This window comes from Gorilla gorilla, chromosome 2 (genome assembly GCF_029281585.2).
Source record: "Gorilla gorilla gorilla isolate KB3781 chromosome 2, NHGRI_mGorGor1-v2.1_pri, whole genome shotgun sequence".
Taxonomy (NCBI): domain Eukaryota; kingdom Metazoa; phylum Chordata; class Mammalia; order Primates; family Hominidae; genus Gorilla; species Gorilla gorilla.
In genome coordinates, this window is record NC_086017.1 from 207512327 (window position 1) to 207534898 (window position 22572).

Sequence of the window (22572 nt, forward strand, 5' to 3'; positions counted from 1 at the left end):
GTGCTCCTGTAATCCCAGCTACTCAGGAGGCTGAGGCAGGAGAATCACTTGACCCAGAAGGTGGAGGTTGCAGTGAGCTGAGATCGTGCCACTGCACTCCAGCCTGGGTGACAGAGTGAGACTCTGTCTCAAAAACATAGTAATAGGAATAATAAAGGAAAAGTGCAAAAATTCAAATAACTTAACAGAAACTGGGCAAAAGAGCTGAGCCGGCCCTCCACAGAAGAGGAAATGTGGAGGAATGGCTAATGAAAACATGAAGAGGGGCTCAGCCTAACAGGGGGAGATATCACGTGACACCCACCAGACGGGCAAAAATCCCACAACCCCACAACCCAATCCATGCCAGCGTTGGGGAGAATGGAGAGAAGCAGGAACACCAGGCACTGCTAACGCTTGTGAAGTATATTTCTGCTATGCTTGTATATGAAAGAGTGTGTGTTGTGGGTTATGAGGAAAATTACATTTTTACCTGGGATGAAATTTTAAAACTTGAAAGCTACTGACCAGAAGAAACTTGCGCTTGTGTACAAAAGAAACGCCCAAGAACGTTCCCAACAAAACACAGTCCTAAGGGCCCCAACCTGGCCAAACACTCATCCACGGGAAGATGAAGACATTTCCCGTGCTCCCCTCAGACGACGGGAGACCGTGCAGCAATGAAACTGAGCCATGTCAGTGTGGGTGGGTCTCAGGGAGAGAATGGAGGATGAAAATAGACACAGAGCAGATGCTCAGAGCCATGCAGTGCAGGAGCAGCCACACAGGAGAACTTCCTCACGTCAAAGTTCAAAACTACAGCCGAGGCAACAGAGCAAGACCCTGCCTCAAAAAGAAAACAAAGTTCAAAAACTAAATGGCATATTTTTTAGGGATGTACGCACACGGTGAAAGAAACGTACTATGAAGGAAAGTGTGCAAATAATAAAGACTAAAGCAGGAAGTGATTCCCTCCGTAGGAGAAGGGAAGGGACTGGGACCCAGGCAGGGCCTCCAGGGAGCATCCAAAGTTATGTCTCTTCAGATTCTACTCCCTAAACTTGGTGGAGGTCCTCTGTGTCCAATGTGTCAATATTCTTTATACCTTACCCATACTGTACAAATGCTTTATTTCTATTCAATATTTAGAAGACAGTTATAAACAAGATGCATTCAATAGCAAGGTGGCAGATGAACATCAGGAAGGAACATCCATGAGCTTCCATCCACGGAACCTCACCATGGATACGCTTGTGATCAAGGGCCTGTTCTCCCCTCAAGACACAGTCACAGATCAGAGGCCACACCATCATAGCAGTGGAGCAGGACCAGCTGGGACAGGGTCCTTCTGTGACACCTGCTGCATCACCAGGCTGGGTGAACGGACTCAATTGCTAGAACTCACAGAATAGCAGTATCAGCACCGAAACCTCACAGGAAAAATGGTAAGTTCTAAGTTTCTCCATTAATAGTAACTCTCAGATTAATCTCTGTCATCCATCGCTTCACCAAGAAATAACTTTTTAGGGTGACGTGCCAGGCGCCATGTTGGAGGGCTGGTGGTAGCGGCTTGGGGAGGTGCTCACTCTGTCGGTCTCACTCTCTCACACGCTTCCCCTGGCTCCCTTCGTTCCCCCCCACCCCACTTGGCCTGTGTGCTGGAGGGTGTGCGAGGGAGTGGGAGGACGTCGGGGGGTGGGGGGAGGTGTTCCAGTCCCTAAGAGACCCGCGGAGGGAGGCGGAGGCTGTGAGGGACTCCAGGAAGCCATGGACGTCGACAGGCTCCAGGAGGCGCTGGAAGATTTTGAGAAGAGGGGAAAAAGAAAGTTTGTCCTGTCCTGGATCAGTTTCTTTGTCATGTAGCCAAGACTGGAGAAACAGATTCAGTGGTCCCAATTTAAAGGCTATTTTATTTTCAAACTGGAGAAAGTGACGGATGATTTCAGAACTTCAGCTCCTGCGCCAAGAGGTCCTCCCAACCCTAATGTCGAATATATTCCCTTTGATGAAACAAAGGAAAGAATACTGAAAACTGTCACTGGATTTCACCGTATCCCTTTTACTATTCAGCGACTATGTGAATTGTTAACAGATCCAAGGAGAAACTACGCAGGAACAGACAAATTTCTCAGAGGAGTAGAAAAGAACGTGATGGTTGTTAGCTGTGTTTATCCTTCTTCAGAGAAAAACAATTCCAATAGTTTAAATCGAATGAATGGTGTCATGTTTCCTGGAAATGCACCAAGCTATACTGAGAGGTCTAATATAAATGGGGCTGGGACACCCAGGCCACTTAATTGACCAAAGGTTTCTTTGTCAGCCCCCATGACAACAAATGGGTGGCCTGAGAGCACAGACAGCAAAGAGGCAAATTTGCAGCAAAGTGAAGAGAAAACTCACAGTGACTCTTCGACATCTGAATCAGAAGTTTCCTCGGTGAGCCCTCTGAGAAATAAACATCCAGATGAAGATGCTGTGAAAGCTGAGGGGCATGAGGTAAAAAGACTCAGGTTTGACAAAAAGGCGAAGTCGGAGAAACAGCCAGTCAAGCGACTTGCAGAGAACTTTCTTCAGTTATGGTAGAAGAAACAGAAGCATCACCTTCATCTCACGATAAAGACAAAGAAAGCCGTGGTACCCGGCAGCGCGTTCAGAAGAGGATGAAGAAGATGAAGAGGAAGAAGAAGGGATTGAGAGACCATCTGTAAAAGGGAGGAGTAAGGAGATCCTCAAATTCTTGCATTCATTGTTTTTGTGAAAGAACTGTACATCATGGAACTCCTTGTAATGCCGACGCTGGGCTTTTCTCCCACCTGTATGCAGTTGCTGCTGAATTTCAGGGGATGTGATTTGAACTACAGAACATCGGAATTCATGAAACTTAACTGTGGAGGTATTTTGAAAATAAAATTTAAGTACAACAACATTTGCTTATTTTTAGAGTCTTTTATGACATCAAGAGAAATGATCCCAGAACGAAAAAAACAAGAAAAAGAATCTGATGATGACTCAACTGTGAATGAAGAGACTTCTGAGGAAAATAATGAAATGGAGGGATCTGATGTGTCTCAAGCTGAGAAAGCTTTACTACATTCTGAAGGTAGTGAAAACGAAGGCCCTGAAAGTACTGGTTCTTCTGACTGCCGTGAAACAGAAGAATTAGTAGGATCCAATTCCAGTAAAACTGGAGAGATTCTTTCAGAATCATCCATGGAAAATGATGACGAAGCCACAGAAGTCACCGATGAACCAATGGAACAAGACTATTTAGAAACATTTACATGCAGTATTTTACACACAGTTCTGGTTTTAACACTGTATAAAACTTTTATGTAAAAAAGTGCACCTTTAGTTTTATAAGAAAAGCAGGTTGTAAAATAAAGTACTTCATGGATAATTCCTGAAAGAGTTGTCCATGTAAGAACTGTGAATATCAGCTCCTCTGGGTCCTGTTTACCTTACCGCTGATTTCTCTTTCTTTCTTTCTTTCTTTCCTTCTTTCTTTGGTCTGGGCGAATCAGTGGTTTGTGTATAGATTTTTTTTTTTTTTAATTTAGGATTAAAGTTTTTAAACTGGAAAGTAATTACAATTTTGAACAGTTTTTTGAGATTATCACATTTAGTTTGTACATATGCAAGAAGCTTTTTGTCTTCTGTCTTTCTGATAGCTCTAGCAGTTTTCATATTTTGGTCATAGTTTCAACATTTTAACATGTGAATAATAGGGTTTCACGCTGGTTTCCAGATTTTATTGTTCAGCTACATACAATGGAACCTTAAGTTATATGTATATATATATATATATATATATTATTCTAAGGGGGAAAATATTATATTTTTCTGTTTGTATAAGAGATGAATACAGTGGATACTTTTTCTATTGGTAATGACTGAGTTCGTCTCTTTCAGAAGACATTTTCTTTCTCTTCTGAGTAACTGAAATAAAATCTGGCCTTTGTGAAACCCTGGAAATACCACGACCCTCAACTAGAAACACCAATACCAGCTCCTCCGCGAGTTTCCAGCTCCACAACCTAAGACATCAGAGGCAGCATTGGTTCCTCACGTAGAGTCCAGCTACGGGACCCTCATATTTGAACCGCAGGACCATCTCATCCCTGGATCTCCAGCTGCACCACACTCAAATTAGAACAACATCAGCTCCTCCCCAGGTCTCCACCTGCACAGCCCTCGAATGGGAACGTCAGCTCCTTCCCGGGTCTCCAGCTGCAGGGCCCTAAAACTAGAACATCAGCTCCCGCCTGGGTCGCCAGCAGCACCACCCTCAAACTGGAACATCACATCCCCACGGGTCTCCAGCTGCAGGGCCCTCAAACTGGAACATCAGCTCCCCACCAGATCTCCAGCTGCATGGACCTCAAACTGGAACATCAGCTCCCCGTCAGGTCTCCAGCTGCACTGCCTGCAAACTGGAACATGAGCTCCCTACCGGGTCTCCAGCTGCATGGCCCTCAAACTGGAACATCAGCTCCCCACCAGATCTCCAGCTGCACGGCCCTCAAACTGGAATATCAGCTCCACCCCGGGGCTCCACGTGCACAGCCCTCAACATGCAACATCAGCTCCCCACCAGGTCTCCAGATGCACGGCCCTCAAACTGGAACATCAGCTCCCTGCCGGGTCTCCAGATGCACGGCCTGCAAACTGGAACATCACCTCCCGTCAGGTCTCCAGCTGCACAGCCCTCAAAATGGAATATCAGCTCCACCCCGGGGCTCCAGGTGCACAGCCCTCAAACTGCAACATCAGCTCCCAGCCAGGTACCCAGCTGCATGGCCCTCACACTGCAACATCAGTTCCCCCCCGGGTCTCCAGCTTCATGGCCCTCAAACTGGAACATCAGCTCCCCAACCAGGTCTCCAGCTCCACGGCCCTCAACCTGCAACATCAGCTCCTCACAGGGTCTCCAGATGCACGGCCCTCAAACTGGACCATCGGCTCCCCACCGGGTCTCCAGCTACATGGCCTTAAACTGGAACATCAGCTCCCAGGCCCTCAAACAGGAACATCAGCTCCCCACAGGGTCTCCAGCTGCATGGCCCTCAAATTGCAACATCAGTTCCCTGCTGGGTCTCCAGCTGCACCGCCTCAAACTGCAACATCAGCTCCCCGCTGGGTCTCCAGCAGCACGGCCCTCAACCTGGAACATCCGCTCCCCCCAACCCGGGTCTCCAGCTCCACAGCCCTCAACCTGCAACACTGGCTACCCACCAGGTCTCCAGATGCACGGCCCTCAAACTGGAACATCAGCTCCACCCCCGGTATCCAGCTGCACGGCCCTCAAACTGGAACTTCAGCTCCCTGCCGGGTATCCAGCTGCACGGCCCTGAAACTGGAACATCAGCTCCCCGCTGGGTCTCCAGGTGCACAGCCCTCAAACTGGAACATCAGCTCCCTGCCGGGTATCCAGCTGCACGGCCCTCAAACTGGAATATCAGCTCCCCGCCAGGTCTCCAGCTGCACAGCCCTCATACTGGAACATCAGCTCCCCACCAGATCTCCAGCTGCACGGCTCTCAAACAGGAACATCAGCTCCCCACAGGGTCGCCAGCTGCACGGCCCTCAACCTGCAACACTGACTCCCCACCGGGTCTCCAGATGCATGGCCCTCAAACTGCAACATCAGTTCCCCCCGGGTCTCCAGCTACACCGCGTCAACCTGGAACATCAGCTCCCTGCCGGGTCTCCAGCTCCACGGCCCTCAACCTGCAACACTGGCTCCCAAGCGGGTCTCCAGATGCACGGCCCTCAAACTGGAACATCAACTCCCCACTAGGTATACAGCTGCATGGCCTTAAACTGGAACATCAGCTCCCCGCCCAGGTCTCCAGATGCACGGCCCTCAAACTGGAACATCAGCTCCCCGCCAGGTCTCCAGGTGCACGGCCCTCAAACTGGAACATCAGCTCCCCACCAGGTCTCCAGGTGCACGGCCCTCAAACTGGAACATCAGCTTCCCGCCAGGTCTCCAGGAGCACGGGCCTCAAACTGGAACATCAGCTCCCCGCCAGGTCTCCAGCTGCATGGCCCTCAAATTGCAACATCAGCTCCCATCAGAGTCTCCAGCTGCATGGCCGTGAAACTGGAACATCAGCTCCCCCGCAGGTCTCCAGCTGCACAGACCTCAAACTTGAACATCAGCTCCCCGCCGGGTCATCAACTGCACGGCCCTCAAACTGGAACATCAGCTCCACCCCTGGGTCTCCAGCAGCATGGCCCTACAACTGGAACATCAGCTTCCCCCCGGGTCTCCAGCTGCACAGCCCTACAACCGGAACATCAGCTGCCTGCCGGGCCTCCAGCTGCATGGCCCTCAAACTGGAATATCAGCTCCCCGCTGGGTTCAAACTATTCCAGTTTGAGGGCCGTGCAGCTGGAGACCCGGCGGGGAGCTGATGTTCCAGTCTGAGGGCCGTGCAGCTGGATACCCGGTGGGGAGCTGAAGTTCCAGTTTGAGGGCCGTGAAGCTGGAGACCCAGTGGGGAGCTGAAGTTCCAGTTTGAGGGCCATGAAGCTGGAGACCCAGTGGGGAGCTGATGTTCCAGTTTGAGGGCCGTGCAGCTGGAGACTCGGGGGTAGCCGATGTTGCAGTTTGAGGGCCGTGCAGCTGGAGACCCGGGTGGGAACCGATGTTCCAGTTTGGGAGCCATGCAGCTGGAGGCACTGCGGGGAGCAGATGTTCCAGTTTGATGTTCCTCCCTGGGTCTCCAGGTGCATGGCCATCAAACTGGAACATCAGCTCCCCGGCCCCCAAACCGGAACATCAGCTCCCCGCCGGATCTCCAGCTGCACAGCCGTCAACATCAGCTCCTCCCCGAGTCCTCAGCTGCACGACCCTCAAGTTAGAACATCAGCTTCTCCCCAAGTCTTCAGCTGCGTGACCCTCAATCTAGAACATCAGTTCCTCTCCGGGTCTGCAGCTGCAAGACCCTCAATCTAGAACGTCAGCTCCTCCCTGAGTCTCCAGCTGAAAGACCCTCAAAACGAACAACATCAGCTCCTCCCCGAGTCTTCAGCTGCACGACGCTCAATCTAGAACATCAGCTCCTGTCTGGTTCTCCAGCTGCACGACCCTCAAACTACAACCTCAGCTCTTCCCCAAGTCTTCTGCTGCATGACCCTCAATCTAGAACATAAGCTCCTCTCTGGGTGTCCACCTGTAGGGACCTCAAATTAGAATGTCAGCTCCTCCCAGAGTCTTCAGCTGCATGACCCTCAATCTTTAACATCAGCTCCTCTCCGGGTCTGCAGCTCCATGACCCTAAAAATACATGAGCAGCTCCTCCCTGAATCTTCAGCTGTACGACCCTCAAACTACAACATCAGCTCCTGTCTGCATCTCTAGCTGCAGGGCCCTCAAACTAGAATATCAGCTCCTCCCCGAGTCTTCACCTGCACGATCGTTAAACTAGAACATCAGCTCCTGTACAGATTTCCAACTGTAGGGCCCTCAAACTAGAACATCAGCTCCTCCCCGAGTCAGCAGCTGCAAGACCCTGAAATTACCACCTCAGCTCCTGCCGGAGTCTTCAGCTGCACGACCCTCAATCTTAAAGATGAGATACTCTCCGGGTCTTCAGCTGTAGGGCCCTCAAACTATAACATCAGCTCCTCTCCGAGTATTCAGCGGCACGAGCCTCAATCTCGAACATCAGCTCCTCTTCAGGTCTGCAGCTGTAGGGCCCTCAATCTAGAACATCAGCTCCTCCCTGAGCCTTCTGCTGCACAACCCTACAACTAGAATCTCAGCTCCTCCCGAGTCTTCAGCTGCATGACCCTCAAACTAGAACATCAGCTCCTCCCCGAGTCTTCAGCTGCACGACCCTCAATCTAGAACATCAGCTCCTCTCCAGGTCTGCAGCTGCAAGACCCTCAAACTAGAACATCAGTTCTCCTACAGGTCTGCAGCTGCAAGACCCTCCATCTAGAACATCAGCTCCTCCCCGAGTCTTCACCTGCATGACCCTCAATCTAGAACATCAGCTCCTCTCCAGGTCTGCAGCTGCAAGATCTTCAAACTAGAACATCAGCTGCTCTCCAGGTCTGCAGCTGCAAGACCCTCAAACTAGAACATCAGCTCCCCTCCGGGTCAGCAGCTGCAAGACCCTCAAACTAGAACATCAGCTCCTCTCCAGGTCTGCAGCTGCACGACCCTCAAATGAGAACATCAGCTCCTCTCAAGGTCTCCAGCTGCACGACCCTCAAAGTAGAACATCAGCTCCTCTCTGGCTCTGCAGCTCCAAGATCCTCAAACGAGAACATCAGCTCCTCTCCAGGTCTGCAGCTGCACCACCCTCAAACTAGAACATCAGCTCCTCTCCGGGTCTGCAGCTACAAGACCCTCAAACTAGAACATCAGCTCCTCTCCGGATCTGCAGCAACAAGACCCTCAATCTAGAACCGCAGCTCATCCCCGGGACTTCAGCTGCATGACCCCCAAATTAGAACCTCAGCTCCTCCCCGAGTCTTCAGCTGCACGACCCTCAATCTAGAACATCAGCTCCTCCCCAGGTCTTCAGCTGCACGACCCTCAAACTAGAACATCAGCTCCTCCCTGGGTCTGCAGCTGGAAGATCCACTAACTAGAACATCAACTTCTGTCTGGGTCTCCAGCTCCATGACCCTCAATCAAGATTATCAGCTCCTCCCTGAGTCTCCAGCTGAAAGACCCTCAACGTGAACAACATCAGCTCCTCCCCGAGTCCTCAACTGCATGAACCTCAAACTAGAACATCAGCTCCTGTACAGATTTCCAACTGTAGGGCCCTCAAACTAGAACATCAGCTCCTCCCCGAGTCAGCAGCTGCAAGACCCTCAAATTACCACCTCAGCTCCTCCCAGAGTCTTCAGCTGCACGACCCTCAATCTTGAAGATCAGATACACTCCGGGTCTTCAGCTGTAGGGCCCTCAAACTATAACATCAGCTCCTCTGCAAGTATTCAGCTGCACGACCCTCAATCTCAAACATCAGCTCCTCTTCAGGTCTGCAGCTGTAGGGCCCTCAATCTAGAACATCAGCTCCTCCCTGAGCCTTCTGCTGCACGACCCTCAAACTAGAACCTCAGCTCCTCCCGAGTCTTCAGCTGCATGACCTTCAAACTAGAACCTCAGCTCCTCCCTGAGTATTCAGCTGCACGACCCTTAATCTAGAACACCAGCTCCTCCCCGAGTCTTCAGCTGCATGACCCTCAATCTAGAACATCAGCTCCTCTCCAGGTTTGCAGCTGCACGACCCTCAATCTAGAACATCAGCTCCTCTCCAGGTCTGCAGCTGCAAGACCCTCAAACTAGAACATCAGTTCTCCTACAGGTCTGCAGCTGCAAGACCCTCCATCTAGAACATCAGCTCCTCCCCGAGTCTTCACCTGCATGACCCTCAAACTAGAACATCAGCTCCTCTCCGGGTCTGCAGCTCCGTGACCCTCAATCTAGAACATCAGCTCCTCCCCGGGTCTTCAGCTGCACGACCCTCAAACTAGAACATCAGCTCCTCCCTTGGTCTGCAGCTGGAAGATCCACTAACTAGAACATCAACTCCTGTCTGGGTCTCCAGCTCCATGACCCTCAATCAAGATTATCAGCTCCTCCCTGAGTCTCCAGCTGAAAGACCCTCAACGTGAACAACATCAGCTCCTCCCCGAGTCCTCAACTGCATGACCCTCAAACTAGAACATCAGCTCCTGTACAGATTTCCAACTGTAGGGCCCTCAAACTAGAACATCAGCTCCTCCCCAAGTCAGCAGCTGCAAGACCCTCAAATTACCACCTCAGCTCCTCCCGGAGTCTTCAGCTGCACGACCCTCAATCTTGAAGATCAGATACTCTCCGGGTCTTCAGCTGTAGGGCCCTCAAACTAGAACATCAGCTCCTCTGCAAGTATTCAGCTGCACGACCCTCAATCTCAAACATCAGCTCCTCTTCAGGTCTGCAGCTGTAGGGCCCTCAATCTAGAACATCAGCTCCTCCCTGAGCCTTCTGCTGCACGACCCTCAAACTAGAACCTCAGCTCCTCCCGAGTCTTCAGCTGCATGACCTTCAAACTAGAACCTCAGCTCCTCCCTGAGTATTCAGCTGCACGACCCTTAATCTAGAACACCAGCTCCTCCCCGAGTCTTCAGCTGCACGACCCTCAATCTAGAACATCAGCTCCTCTCCAGGTTTGCAGCTGCACGACCCTCAATCTAGAACATCAGCTCCTCTCCAGGTCTGCAGCTGCAAGACTCTCAAACTAGAACATCAGTTCTCCTACAGGTCTGCAGCTGCAAGACCCTCCATCTAGAACATCAGCTCCTCCCCGAGTCTTCACCTGCATGACCCTCAATCTAGAACATCAGTTCCTCTCCAGGTCTGCAGCTGCAAGATCTTCAAACTAGAACATCAGCTCCTCTCCAGGTCTGCAGCTGCAAGACCCTCAAACTAGAACATCAGCTCCTCTCCAGGTCTGCAGCTGCAAGATACTCAAACTAGAACATCACCTCCTCTCCAGGTCTGCAATTGCAAGACCGTCACACTAGAACATCAGCTCCTCTCCGGCTCTGCAGCTCCAAGATCCTCAAATGAGAACATCAGCTCCTCTCCAGGTCTGCAGCTGCACGACCCTCAAACTAGAACATCAGCTCCTCTCCGAGTCTGCAGCTACAAGACCCTCAAACTAGAACATCAGCTCCTCTCTGGATCTCCAGCTGCAAGACCCTCAATCTAGAACATCAGCTCCTCCCCGGGTCTTCAGCTGCATGACCCCCAAATTAGAACCTCAGCTCCTGCCCGAGTCTTCAACTGCACGACCCTCAATCTAGAACATCAGCTCCTCTCCGGATCTGCAGCCACAAGACCCTCAATCTAGAACATCAGCTCCTCTCCAAGTGTGCAGCTGCACGACCCTCAATCTAGAACATCAGCTCCTCTCCAGGTCTGCAGCTGCACGACCCTCAATCTAGAACATCAGCTCCTCTCCAGGTCTGCAGCTGCACGACCCTCAAACTAGAACATCAGCTCCTCTCCGGGTCTGCAGCTGCAAGACCCTCAATCTAGAACATCAGCTCCTCTCCAGGTCTGCAGCTGCACGACCCTCAAACTAGAACATCAGCTCCTCTCCGAGTCTGCAGCTACAAGACCCTCAAACTAGAACATCAGCTCCTCTCCGGATCTCCAGCTGCAAGACCCTCAATCTAGAACATCAGCTCCTCCCCGGGTCTTCAGCTGCATGACCCCCAAATTAGAACCTCAGCTCCTGCCCGAGTCTTCAACTGCACGACCCTCAATCTAGAACATCAGCTCCTCTCCGGATCTGCAGCCACAAGACCCTCAATCTAGAACATCAGCTCCTCTCCAAGTGTGCAGCTGCACGACCCTCAATCTAGAACATCAGCTCCTCTCCAGGTCTGCAGCTGCACGACCCTCAAACTAGAACATCAGCTCCTCTCCGGGTCTGCAGCTGCAAGACCCTCAATCTAGAACATCAGCTCCTCACCAGGTCTGCAGCTGCAAGAACCTCAAACTAGAACATCAGCTCCTCTCCGGGTCTGTAGCTGCAAGAACCTCAAACTAGAACATCAGCTCCTCACCAGGTCTGCAGCTGCAAGAACCTCAAACTAGAACATCAGCTCCTCTCCAGGTCTCCAGCTGCACAACCCTCAAACTAGAACATCAGCTCCTCTCCGGGTTTGCAGCTGCAAGATCCTCAAACTACAACATCAGCTCCTCTCCGAGTCTTCAGCTGCACGACCCTCAAACTAGAACATCAGCTCCTCCCCGGGTCTTCAGCTGCACGACCCTCAAACTAGAACATCAGCTCCTCTACAGGTCTGCAGCTGCAAGACCCTCAAACTAGAACATCAGCTCCTCTCCGGATCTGCAGCTGCTAGACACTCAAACTAGAACATCAACTTCTGTCCAGGTCTCCAGTTCCGTGACCCTAAATCTAGAACATCAGCTCCTCCCTGAGTCTCCAACTGAAAGACCCTCAACGCGAACAACTAAAGCTCCTCCCCAAGTCTTCAGCTGCACGACCCTCAATCTAGAACATCAGCTCCTCTACAGGTCTGCAGCTGCAAGATCCTCAAACTAGAACATCAGCTCCTCCCCAAGTCTTCAGCTGCACGACCCTCAATCTAGAACATCAGCTCCTCCCCGAGCTAAAACACCTCTCCCACCTGGATCTCCAGCTCCACGAGTCTCACAGAACAGCCACACTGGCTCCTTCATTGTCTTCAGCTCCACAACCTAAGACATCAGTGGGAGCACCGGCTCCTCCCTGGACCTCCAGCTCAACGACTCTCATAGACTTAAAAGGCAGCACCTGCTCCTCCCCAAGGCTCCATCTCCACCACCCTCAGATTTGAACAGCGGTAGCACCACCTCCTCTCCAGGTCTTCAGCCCCACGTCCCTCCCTGAACAATCCCTTCTCATGAAATTCAGCAGTCAAGAAATCTGCAGCGGAAGTAAATGAATAAAAGTTTTGTTTTCAAATCGATATCTCTTTTATGTTCATGAGTTAACTTTTCTACTTTCCATTAGCCTTGCAATCTACTTATGTCCAATGTGAAACAGAAACACACCATTTGAAATCACGTTTAAAAACTTAGTAATGTTTTTCAATAAAATCATCACACAGCTGTAGACACGATCTTATTTCTCTCTGCCTGTGCAGAAGTTTTATGAAAATTCAAACTATGAATTTACTTTGTTGAGATTCCCAGAATACACATTAATCCCAACTGTTACTCCCCTCCTTAAAATCTTTTAACACATTCCCATCACCTGAGCATAAATGCCAGCTCCCATCCACAGCCCAAAGTGCCCAGCACGGCCCTGCCCTCTGCCCTGGTCTATGGTCTCCCCTCTTAAATGCCAGCACCATCCACAGCCCACAGTGCCCAGCACGGCCCTGCCCTCTGCTCTGGCCTAAGGTCTCTCCCCTGTGCCGTTCCCTTCCTGACGGACAGGCCTCTGTCTGTTCCTCAAACCACACAGGCTCAGGCCTGACTCCAGGCCTTTGCGCTTCTGTGCCCTCTGCCTAGGGTGCCTTTCCCGGGCTCTGCATCCTCCTCTCAACCCGCTGAGCTCCAGCCTGCTGGTCACCCCTCAGGTGGATGAACACACGGTGTCCTCTCGCCCCACCAGCTTTTGCACAGGCTCTTCTCTGTGCCAGACACACACCCTCTCTCTATCGGGGTTTACTCTCTAAATACCATTCATCCTTGCAGTCTCCACTGAAATATCGCTCCCTGCCCACCCCCCTCCCTTGGACTTAACCTTGGTTAGGTTGCCAACCCCCGTCTCCTGACTCCGGGAAGCTAGATGCTCTCCTAGCACTCGGAACTTGCCCATCGCCACATCTGCACACCCGTGGTTACTGGGTTAGGTTGGTGCACAAGTCATCGCGGGTTTTGCCATTACTATTAATGAACTGCAGCACCGGCTCCTCCCCGTTTCTTTTGTTTTTTTTTGCCATTACTTTTAATGACTGCTGCACCAACCTGTTAGAATCATTAATATTTATCCATCCATCATCTGCCTTCCCCTCTAGAAAGGAAGCTCCACGAGAATAGAGGCCAAATCTACTCAAATCACTCCACCTTCCCAGCACATTGTTTGTCAATAATCATTTACCAAATGACTGATAGAGAAATGCCTTCCCTGTTGCTGGGATGAGGCACATGACACGCCCCTTTGAAAGTCAATTCCATGGACAGTTAGCATTTGCTCTTCACTCCTGCACCCATGGCGTGGCTGGGCTTAGGCTGATCCAGTCTGGCCTTGACTCCAGGCTGAGGATGGGAACCATGCCTGCTCCACACGCCTCTCATCCCACAGCCAGAGCCGCCATTCCCCGGGGCACGTGCATCTCATGGGGAAAATCAAGAGCCTTAGAGGGCAGGCCTGGCAGTGCCCACACATTCCACACGGCTTGTGCCGTGTCTGTGAAAATCTGATTGGCAGAAGCAAGTCACCCAGCCACGAGCAACACCTATGGGATGGATAAGTCCATCCACCCTCCCTCGGGCCCTGGCAAGGTTGTGGCTATGTCATACTCTTACGGGGGGAGTGAAAAATTGAGGCCCAACATTAAATCACCCACGCAAGAAATGTCAGCCTCTGTCCCCGCGCTGGAATCATTCTTCACCAGCGGGTTTGCCTGAATTCCCTTTGCAATGGTGTCTGCAGGTTTAGCCCAATGCTGTTCCCCGTGGAGGACAGAGAAGCCTCAAAGGGCCTCCGTCTGTTGGGAAGAACAAGATACTAGCTTGGCGCAAAACCACCGCAAGCCCCAGGGGGCCCTTGTGCCATGAGACAGGAGAGGGGCAGAGAACTGTGGGAACTCAGGAAAGCTCACATCCCCAGCCCCTCCCGTGCATCCCCAGCCCCTCCACTGTGACCCCAGCACCAGCCCTCTCCCCTGCTTGCCCCATCTCTGCTTTCTTTTTTTCATTTTCCTTCTTTCCTTTTTTTTGAGACAGGGTCTGGCTCTGTCACTCAGGCTGGAGTGCAATGGCACGATCTCAGCTTACTGCAACCTTCACCTCCCGGGCTGAAGCAATTCTCCCTCCTCAGCCTCCCCAGTGGCTGGGACTACAGGTGCATGCCACCATACCCAGCTAATTTTCTTTTTTTTTTGTAGAGACAGGATTTGCCATGTTGCCCAGGCTGGTCTCAAATTCCTGAGCTCAAGTAATCCTCCCACCTCAGCCTCCCAAAGTGCTGGGATTACAGGCGTGAGCCACCGAGTCCAACCTACTTTATTTTTCTCTACAGTACTTGGAACCTTCTAATGTACTAAGGACACGTGTATTTTCTTTCTTTTTTGTCTTCCCTAGAACAGGACCTTAATGTGGGCAGGTATTTTTGTTGATCTCATTTATCACCCTCTCCCCAGTGCCTGGAACAGGGTCTGGCACATGAATGGTGTGTTCTAAATAAATATTTTTAATAGATAAATGAAATATCCCACAAGAGAAAGCTAGTATCTGGAACTCACCCACAAACAGAATCTAAAAGCCAAAGACCTTTAGCCTGTCTCTGCCTCTGAACACACCCAACCCCGGAGGAGCCAGCAGAGGAAAAAGAGCAACAAAGGTGGGGAAGGGAGCAGGTGGTGCCCACCAAGTAAGGAATCCTGAGGCTTAGGCCAAATCTGAGCTGGAGAAGGGACTAATCTAGGAACTGGGTGTGAGATTAAAGTTTAGATTTGTCTGGCCTGGATTTTGTAACACCTAAACAAGAGTTATTCTATTCTTTTTTTGTTTTTTTTTTTTTTTGAGATGGAGTCTCACTGTCCCCCAGGCTGGAGTGCAGTGGTGCTATCTCAGCTCACTGCAACCTCTGCCTCCTGGGTTCAAGTGATTCTCATGCCTCAGCCTCCAGAGTAGCTGGGATTACAGGCGCACATCACCATTCCTGGCTAATTTTGTATTTTTAGTAGAGATAGGGTTTCACCATGTTGGCCCCCTGGCTCACGCCTGTAATCCCAGCACTTTGGGAGGCCGGGGTGGGTGGATCACGAGGTCAGGAGATTGAGACCATCCTGGCTAACATGGTGAAACCCCGTCTCTACTAAAAATACAAAAACTTAGCTGGGCGTGGTGGCAGGTGCCTGTGGTCCCAGCTACTCAGGAGGCTGAGGCAGGAGAATCGCTTGAACTCCAGATGCAGAGGTTACAGTGAGCCAAGATCAATGCCATTGCACTCCAGTCTGGGTGACAGGGTGAGCCTCCACCTCAAAATCAAACAAACAAACAAAAAAACCTTCAAACGAATGTAAGAATTATTATTTTTTAAAGTACAGCTTTAAAAATGCCCCTTACAAATACATCAGTGTTATATTAAGGGAAACCCACATCAGAAGCACAAAGTTAATTTCTTATAATTCCAAGAAATATGTGAATGTCAAAAAAAAAAACCCAAACACCCGAAAAGGGATCAAACTCAAGATAGTTTGTAACATTTTATTGCAAAAAGAAGGGCAGAGAACAGTCTTCTTCATACCTGTTCACCACAGTAATTTTTAGCAGCTCTTGTGTACAAAGAAGTCTCATCAATGAACCAGCGTACGGGCCACAAATACCTTCTCAGTGCCATCTCACCTAGAATACAAGCACTCAGAAGCACAAATTTAACTGAAGTGAGAAATCACGCTATTTTGTAGCTTCAGTTTTTCTACCAGTAATATATTAATTTCTTGAAATAGCCTAATAATTTAGTTCTACTATCAAAACAGAAGCCCAATCTGGGAGAACAATTATTATACAAGTCAAACTAATTTCAATCATATTAGTATAGGAATTCATATTAGTATAGGCTAATAATTCATATTAGTAGAGGCGGGAGGATCACTTGAGCCTAGGAGTTTGAGACCAGCCTGGGCAAGACAGTGAGACTCCATCTCTAATTTTTTTTTTTTAAATAAAGAAATTCAGAGAGGAGAAGGAAGCAGATTGATATGTGTCTATCCAAGGACAAATTTTGTGTGCCTGTACATACAACACAACTATGAACTTTCCTTCACGCAGCTCACAATCTAGCAGCGAGAGGGAACTATGAAAACATGAGCCCCCACGGTGAGGAAAAAGGCGCACATCAGAGAAAAGAAAAATGCTGCGATGATCCAATGGCAGGAGCAGCGCGCATCCGCTTTCTTTGTTTTTTTGAGATGGGGTTTCGCTCTGTCTCCCAGGCTGGAGTGCCGTGGCTTGATCTCAGCTCAATGCAGCCTCAACCTCCCAGGCTCAAGTGATCTTCCCATCTCAGCCTCCCAAGTAGCTGGAACTACAAGCGTGCACCACTACACGTTTACTTTTTGTAGAAACAGGGTCTCACAACGTTGCCAAGGCAGGCATCCTGAAGGGTGGGTGGGGCTTCATCCTACAGAGATGAAAGGCACAAGCAGCTCAGAGCCCAAAGCAAAGGGGTGGAGGACAAGGGCTTCTTCAGAACAGAGTGGCTCGGCTGAGACACCCAGTAGGATGCCACCAGGCAGAGGTGTGGTGGAAAAACACAGGGCCACAGGGTGAATGCTCACATGTGAGGAGCAAACCACCACAGAACACAACAGGAACACGGTGTACTAAATCAGGCTTCAAATCGCAGCCCTGCAACTTCAGAGCTACCACAGGTAACCCAGAAAGGGAGCACGGACAGCACCGCCCACTGCCTGAGGCTATGAGATGGACCAGAAACCTGTGCTTACTAACAACCTGCCTTATTCGAGAAGGAATTCAGGAAACACAAAGACACTCACAGTACAGCAAAATAAAGTAAATGTGAATCATGTTGGCTGAGGAGAAAGTGAAGAGTCTAAGACTATGTCATAAAGTTTACCTCTACTCTAAACTCTCATTACTGGCGAGCCACCAACCTGACTTTAAGTTTTCTAGCAGCTAAATTGAAGAGGAAAATGTAATCAGGTAAACGTTTATAAGATGCAAACAAAACAGAACAGCCACCACAGTTGCTGAGAACACGCGCAGCTCCAGCTCCAGGAGAAACAGGGTGGCCATCTCCTGGGGCTGCCCCGCAGCAGGTGTGTGAGCCCCAAAGCCAGCGTCTCTCAGGGTGAACGGTGACTACGGGCTTCATGGGGCCACATGCCTCCAGCACAAGCTGAGGAAATCTCCCAGGGCAATTCAAGGAACAGGGTCTCACAATGTTGCCCAGGCTGGTCTCAAACTCCTGGGCTCAAGCGATCCCCCTGCCTCGGCCTCCCAAGGTGTTGGGAGGTCAGATGTGAGCCACTGCATCTGGCCCCGCACGCACTTTATAGAGGACGGCTTTGCATCCTGTACGGCGGGTGGGGCTTCATCCTGCAGAGATGAAAGGCAGAGGAAGCTCAGAGCCCAAGGTAAAGGGGGGCGCCTAACAAAAGCAACTCCATTGGGACCACGGTGAGAGGGTCCCGATACACAGCTTGGGTTAAGCCAGACACTGATTTCAAAGTATCTCAGGAATGGTGGACTCAGCACCTGTCAGGCAATTCTCTCTCTCAAGCAGGCTCCTGGTAGATATTTAGTAGCAGCTGAAATCAAGATTATGTTCTGACTGACACTTGCTGATGGTTAAAGAGCTATATATGCTTTGAGGACCAGCTGAACTGGGGCAGGACTAATGCCCTCTGGTGAAAATACAGGAATCCAAACACACGAGTCAGAGCAGGAGGTGTCTCCCCCACCCCCAAACAATAATGCTGACCTTGGATTTGGGCTGTGCCTAGCCCAGGGGTGTGAGTGTTCAGTAAGTGGAAACCATCATCACCATCATCAGGTAATGGAAAACCATCAAAGCTTTGAGCTGGCTTGTTAGCCAAGAATAGTAGTAGTGTATTAGCTACTACTAATACTCACAGCTGACAATTACTGAGCACTTGCTCTGTGCCAGGAATCACGGGAAGCACCTTACATGCATTTCCTCAATTCTCCCTCCCAGTAACGGCACGGACACAAAACTGGTAGAGCCAGGACTGGAATCCAGGCAGGCCCCAAGGCACTCCAGTGGAGCCTGCCAAGGTGGGCAGGCTACCATGCTAATGAGGTCCAGTATTTGACCACCACTCCTAGTTGAGCAAGTTTAACAGAAAACCTAAAACTAAACTTAAAATCTAACAATTTGAGCAAATGCAGAAAAAGCAGGCTGTTAAAATGGATCATAAATCTTGCATCACTCGCTGGAAAACCACTCAAAATAAACGTCTCTGAGACATGGCCTCTGACGAGGGCACTCCATGTGGCTCGTATCACCCTGGTGACAAACCACGTGAACCTGGGTGGTCACCTGACCATATTGAACAGACGATGCACAGAGCCATTTGCATCCACTGTGGCCAACATTTAGGAAGTTTTAAGCTAAGATGTGCCAAATTGTAGCCTACTGGATTCCAGGTTCTCTTGACATCTCTTTCTAGTCGCCATGTCTTGCACTTCCCGAGTATAAACGAACTGAGATGCAAATTTAAAAAAGGAGGATTTAAGAATAATGAAAAGACAAAAATCAAGAAAGCACAATCACTAGTGTAGAGATAACAGAATTTCTGAATTCCCTGAAAACAATCTATATAAATGCATGTGAAATAATACACCAGCATCTGTGGCCCACACGTCACATATCAGGAACGGATGTCAGAATATAAGGTAAACATGTCACTCTGAAAACACAAATCCTCACAAATCATTAGGCAGTAAGGCTGAATCCAGCACCCCCCCACCCACAGCGCAGCGAGGCAGTGTCTAGCAGCCGCAGTGCTCCCCGCGCCCTAGTTCAGTCTCTGGCAACATCAGGTACTTCCCACTAAGAACGAGGAGCCTTTCAACATTTTCACAACATCTCAAAACTGACCCCTTTTCTAGCTTCAATGGCACGGATCTGGAAAGGCAAACTATACACAGAATCAGAAAAGATGACTGCCCCTGAGGGATTACAGAAAAAGCAGCAGTCAGGTGTTCAATGAAGTAAAATGTATCCAATGAGAGCTCAGGGGAGGGGGATCAATTGAGCTGAAACTGGCAAGAACGTAACTCCAGGGAGCTCACAACACGCAAGGACCCGGATTTCCCGCTGCCTGAACGCCCAGTATTCGCACACTGATAAGAACACCTCCCCATAACTCCCCTGCCAGCGCCTCCAACACCCCCAATCCTTTCCCCAGGAACCCAGTCCCGGTTTCTGCAGTTCCTGTAACAGCCACGTTCCCACACAAGTGCTGCCTGAGCTCCCCAAGCCCTCCAGCAATCACCCCCCAGTGCCCTCGAAGGTCTATTCAGAGAAGTCGCCAAGCTGCAGTCACCCAGGAAATTCAAGGACCTCCAACTGACCAAAAGGCTTTCGGCTGGACAGAGCTAACCTTTCTATTCCCCTCCTAAACCTACAACCTAGTTTTCATTTCTCAAGAAGCCTTTCCCTGTGCTCACGCACGCAGTTGTTAGCTGGCTCGGTGAGGCACTCCAAGCAGTAACAGCGGTAGCCACAAAATAAACCTGAAGCATCTCCACCATGAAGCAGTAATAATAATTTGTCCTAATGATTCCTTTGTCCTTGGAAAATCAACTTCAGGAAGAAACTTATCCACTAGTGAGCAGGGCAGACTCGCGGCTTCTTGGTCCCGAGGCCCAGGTCCCACCGGCCCACTCACCGTTGGAGACAGCTTGCTGAAGCTCGGCGTCCGATATCACTCCACTCCTGTCTTTATCAACCCTACAACATCAAGAAGACCAAATAAGCTGGCGATCGAAAGTTCAGGAAAAGCAGAACAAACGTCTCCTGTCAACCCTGCACCGACTCTGGAAGGCTCCCTCCTGGAACCTCCGCCTCTCCCGTCCCGCTGAGGAGTACAGGGGAATCGAGGAAGTGTCCCAGGAGCCACGTCCAAGTGTGGTCTTCCCCTAAGAGGCCAATCATCTTTCCCTCTCTTTTCCCACCTCAATCCTTCCCTTCCTTCCCCTCCTGGCCTGTCTGAATCCGCATTTGCACCAGCTTCCCTTTCTCACAAACAAGAAAAGATTCCCTCAGATAACTAAGCCATTCCCTGGCCATGAGTTACTACAGTTTCGGTCATTCATTCAGTGGAAAAGCGACCAGGGACAGAAGGCGCCGCCATAAAGGTCACCTGGCCCGACCAGACTCCAGGTCGCTGCTTCTTCCTTGGCTGCTGCCATTTTAACAGCGGCCCAGACAGTCTGTTTCCGCTTTCCCCAAACAAGCGCCCTGGAGACGCTCCCCCTGACGCCTCGAGGCGAGAAACAGGGCCTGGCCCAGGAGCCGGTGGCCGCGACCTCGGGTCTGCAGTGGCGCAGTCTGCACCTTGGGAAGGGCCCGACGCACAGGACAGGGACCCGGCAGGAGGCAGGGGCGGCCACAGGAGACCGGGCAGGGGACGGGGGAGGCCGCTGGGGACCCGGCAGGGGTCAGGGTCGGCCGCGTGGGTCGGGGCAGGGGTCGGGGGAGGCGGCGGAGGTCGGGGCAGGGGACGGGGGAGGCCGCTGGGGACCCGGCAGGTGACGGGGGAGGCCGCGGGGCAACCGGCAGGGGTCGGGGTCGGCCGCGTGGGTCGGGGCAGGGGTCGGGGTCGGCCGCGGGGGTCAGGGCAGGGGACGGGGGAGGCCGCTGGGGACCCGGCAGGGGTCGGGGCAGGGGTCGGGGTCGGCCGCGTGGGTCGGGGGCGGTTGCGGCGGAGGCGGGAGGTGCCGGGGCGGTGCCAGGTCGCAGCTCTGGAAGACGTTCCACAGGAAGCTGTGGTCGGGCAGCGCCCCGCCCGCAGCAAGCCCCGTGCCGCCCAGGGCCGGGGCGGCAGGAGTAGGCGGCCAAGGGCCAAGGCGCGCGGCTGGGCTGAGGCACCTGCGGCCGCGGGAGACCTCTCAGGGCGACTGCGCTTCCGCCTCTGCCGGGGGCAGGGCCTGGCGTTACCGCCACTTCCGGGGGCGCAGGAAATGCGCGTTGTCCGGGATCCTCCGGCGCAGGCCACCTGCGCGCGGGGCGGGAAGGCGCTTGGAGAAAATGTCCCGCGCCGCGACCCGGGACAGGCAGTGATGGAGCAGGGATTTAGTTTGCCTTTTAGTTCTTGTATAGAAAGAAGTTTTGACGTGAATATGATTCACGCTAACAGTCGGAAACTCTGGGCGGGGCGCGGTAGCTCACACCTGTGATCCCTGCGCTTTGGGAGGCGGAGGCGGGCGGAGCTCTTGAGCCCAGCAGTGCGGACCAGCCTGGGCAGCGTGGCTAGACCCCATCCCTACAAAAATTACAGCAAGTAGTCGGGCGTGGTGGCGCGCTCCTGTGGTCCCATCTACTCCGTGGGCTGAGGCGGGAGGATCGCCTGAGCCTGGGAGCTCGAGGCTGCAGGAGCCCAGATCGCTGCAACTCCAGCCCGGTGGACAGCGAGACTCTGCCAAAAAAAAAAAAAAAAAAAAGCAAGCAGGCCGGGTGCTGTGGCTCACGCCTGTAATCCCAGCACTTTGGGAGGCCGAGGCCGGTGGATCACCTGAAGTCAGGAGTTCGAGACCAACCTGGCCAATATGGAGAAACCCTGTATCTACTAAAAATACAAAATTAGCCGGGTGTGATGGCGCACGCCTGTAATCCCAGCTACTTGGGAGGCTGAGGCAGGAGAATTGCTTGAACCTGGAAGGCGGAGGTTGCGGTGAGCCGAGATCAAGCCGTTGCACTCCAGGCCTGGGCAACAAGAGCAAAACTCCGTCTCAAAAAAAAAAAAAAAAAAAAAAAAAGGCAAAACACAATTCGGTTGGGAAGGGCAGTGTGCAGCGTTCTCCGTTGTCCTGCCCTGAAAAGCTTCCCTCCTTTAGGTTTAACCTGCACCCCCACGCTCTGCATCAGCGCCGCCTCCGACCCCGTGCAGTTGGAAACACCGGGCGCCTCCCTGCCGGGCCCCTTCCCGCCCCTGTGGTGGTGCAGCCCTGCCTCCCCTGAGACAGCACTGCCTTCGTGCTGGACACAGTTCTACCGTGGAGCCTGGAGTGCCTGTAGCACAAATCCCCAGAATTGGAAAGTGCCCAGCTTTGGGCCACTGTGATCCCTGGGTCTTTCCTGTGCGCGTAGTCTCGTGCGGCCTTCCACCCCAGTCCTGTGTCCT

The 22572-nt window shown here is 51.6% G+C and overlaps 2 protein-coding genes and 1 pseudogene across 5 annotated transcripts in view; 2 read left to right on the plus strand and 1 right to left on the minus strand.

Moving 5' to 3' along the window:
• TNK2 (tyrosine kinase non receptor 2) overlaps positions 1–21439 on the minus strand; it is a 96046-nt gene extending 74607 nt beyond the window's left edge. Inside the window, exons 1-2 of one of the 3 annotated variants that reach the window (XM_063704498.1) lie at positions 21321–21439; positions 20119–20180 (exon numbers count right to left, since the gene is read on the minus strand). The gene's annotated coding sequence lies outside the window, so the exon portion shown is untranslated. The other 2 variants (XM_063704497.1, XM_063704499.1) reach the window with 2 other exon arrangements.
• On the plus strand, positions 1259–6664 carry LOC115934046 (uncharacterized). Of its 2 annotated transcripts, none has more exons than XM_063704501.1 (2): positions 1259–1424; positions 3889–6664. In XM_063704501.1, exon 2 carries the CDS (start codon positions 4445–4447, stop codon positions 5774–5776), a length of 1332 nt encoding a protein of 443 aa, XP_063560571.1. In that variant the 5' UTR covers positions 1259–1424; positions 3889–4444; the 3' UTR covers positions 5777–6664. The 2 variants fall into 2 exon arrangements, with proteins under 2 accessions (XP_063560571.1, XP_030865643.3); XM_031009783.3 differs by having other exon boundaries at positions 3892–6664.
• On the plus strand, positions 1607–2737 carry LOC115934003 (serine/threonine-protein phosphatase 4 regulatory subunit 2-like; annotated as a pseudogene).
• Positions 21440–22572: the final 1133 nt, after the last annotated feature.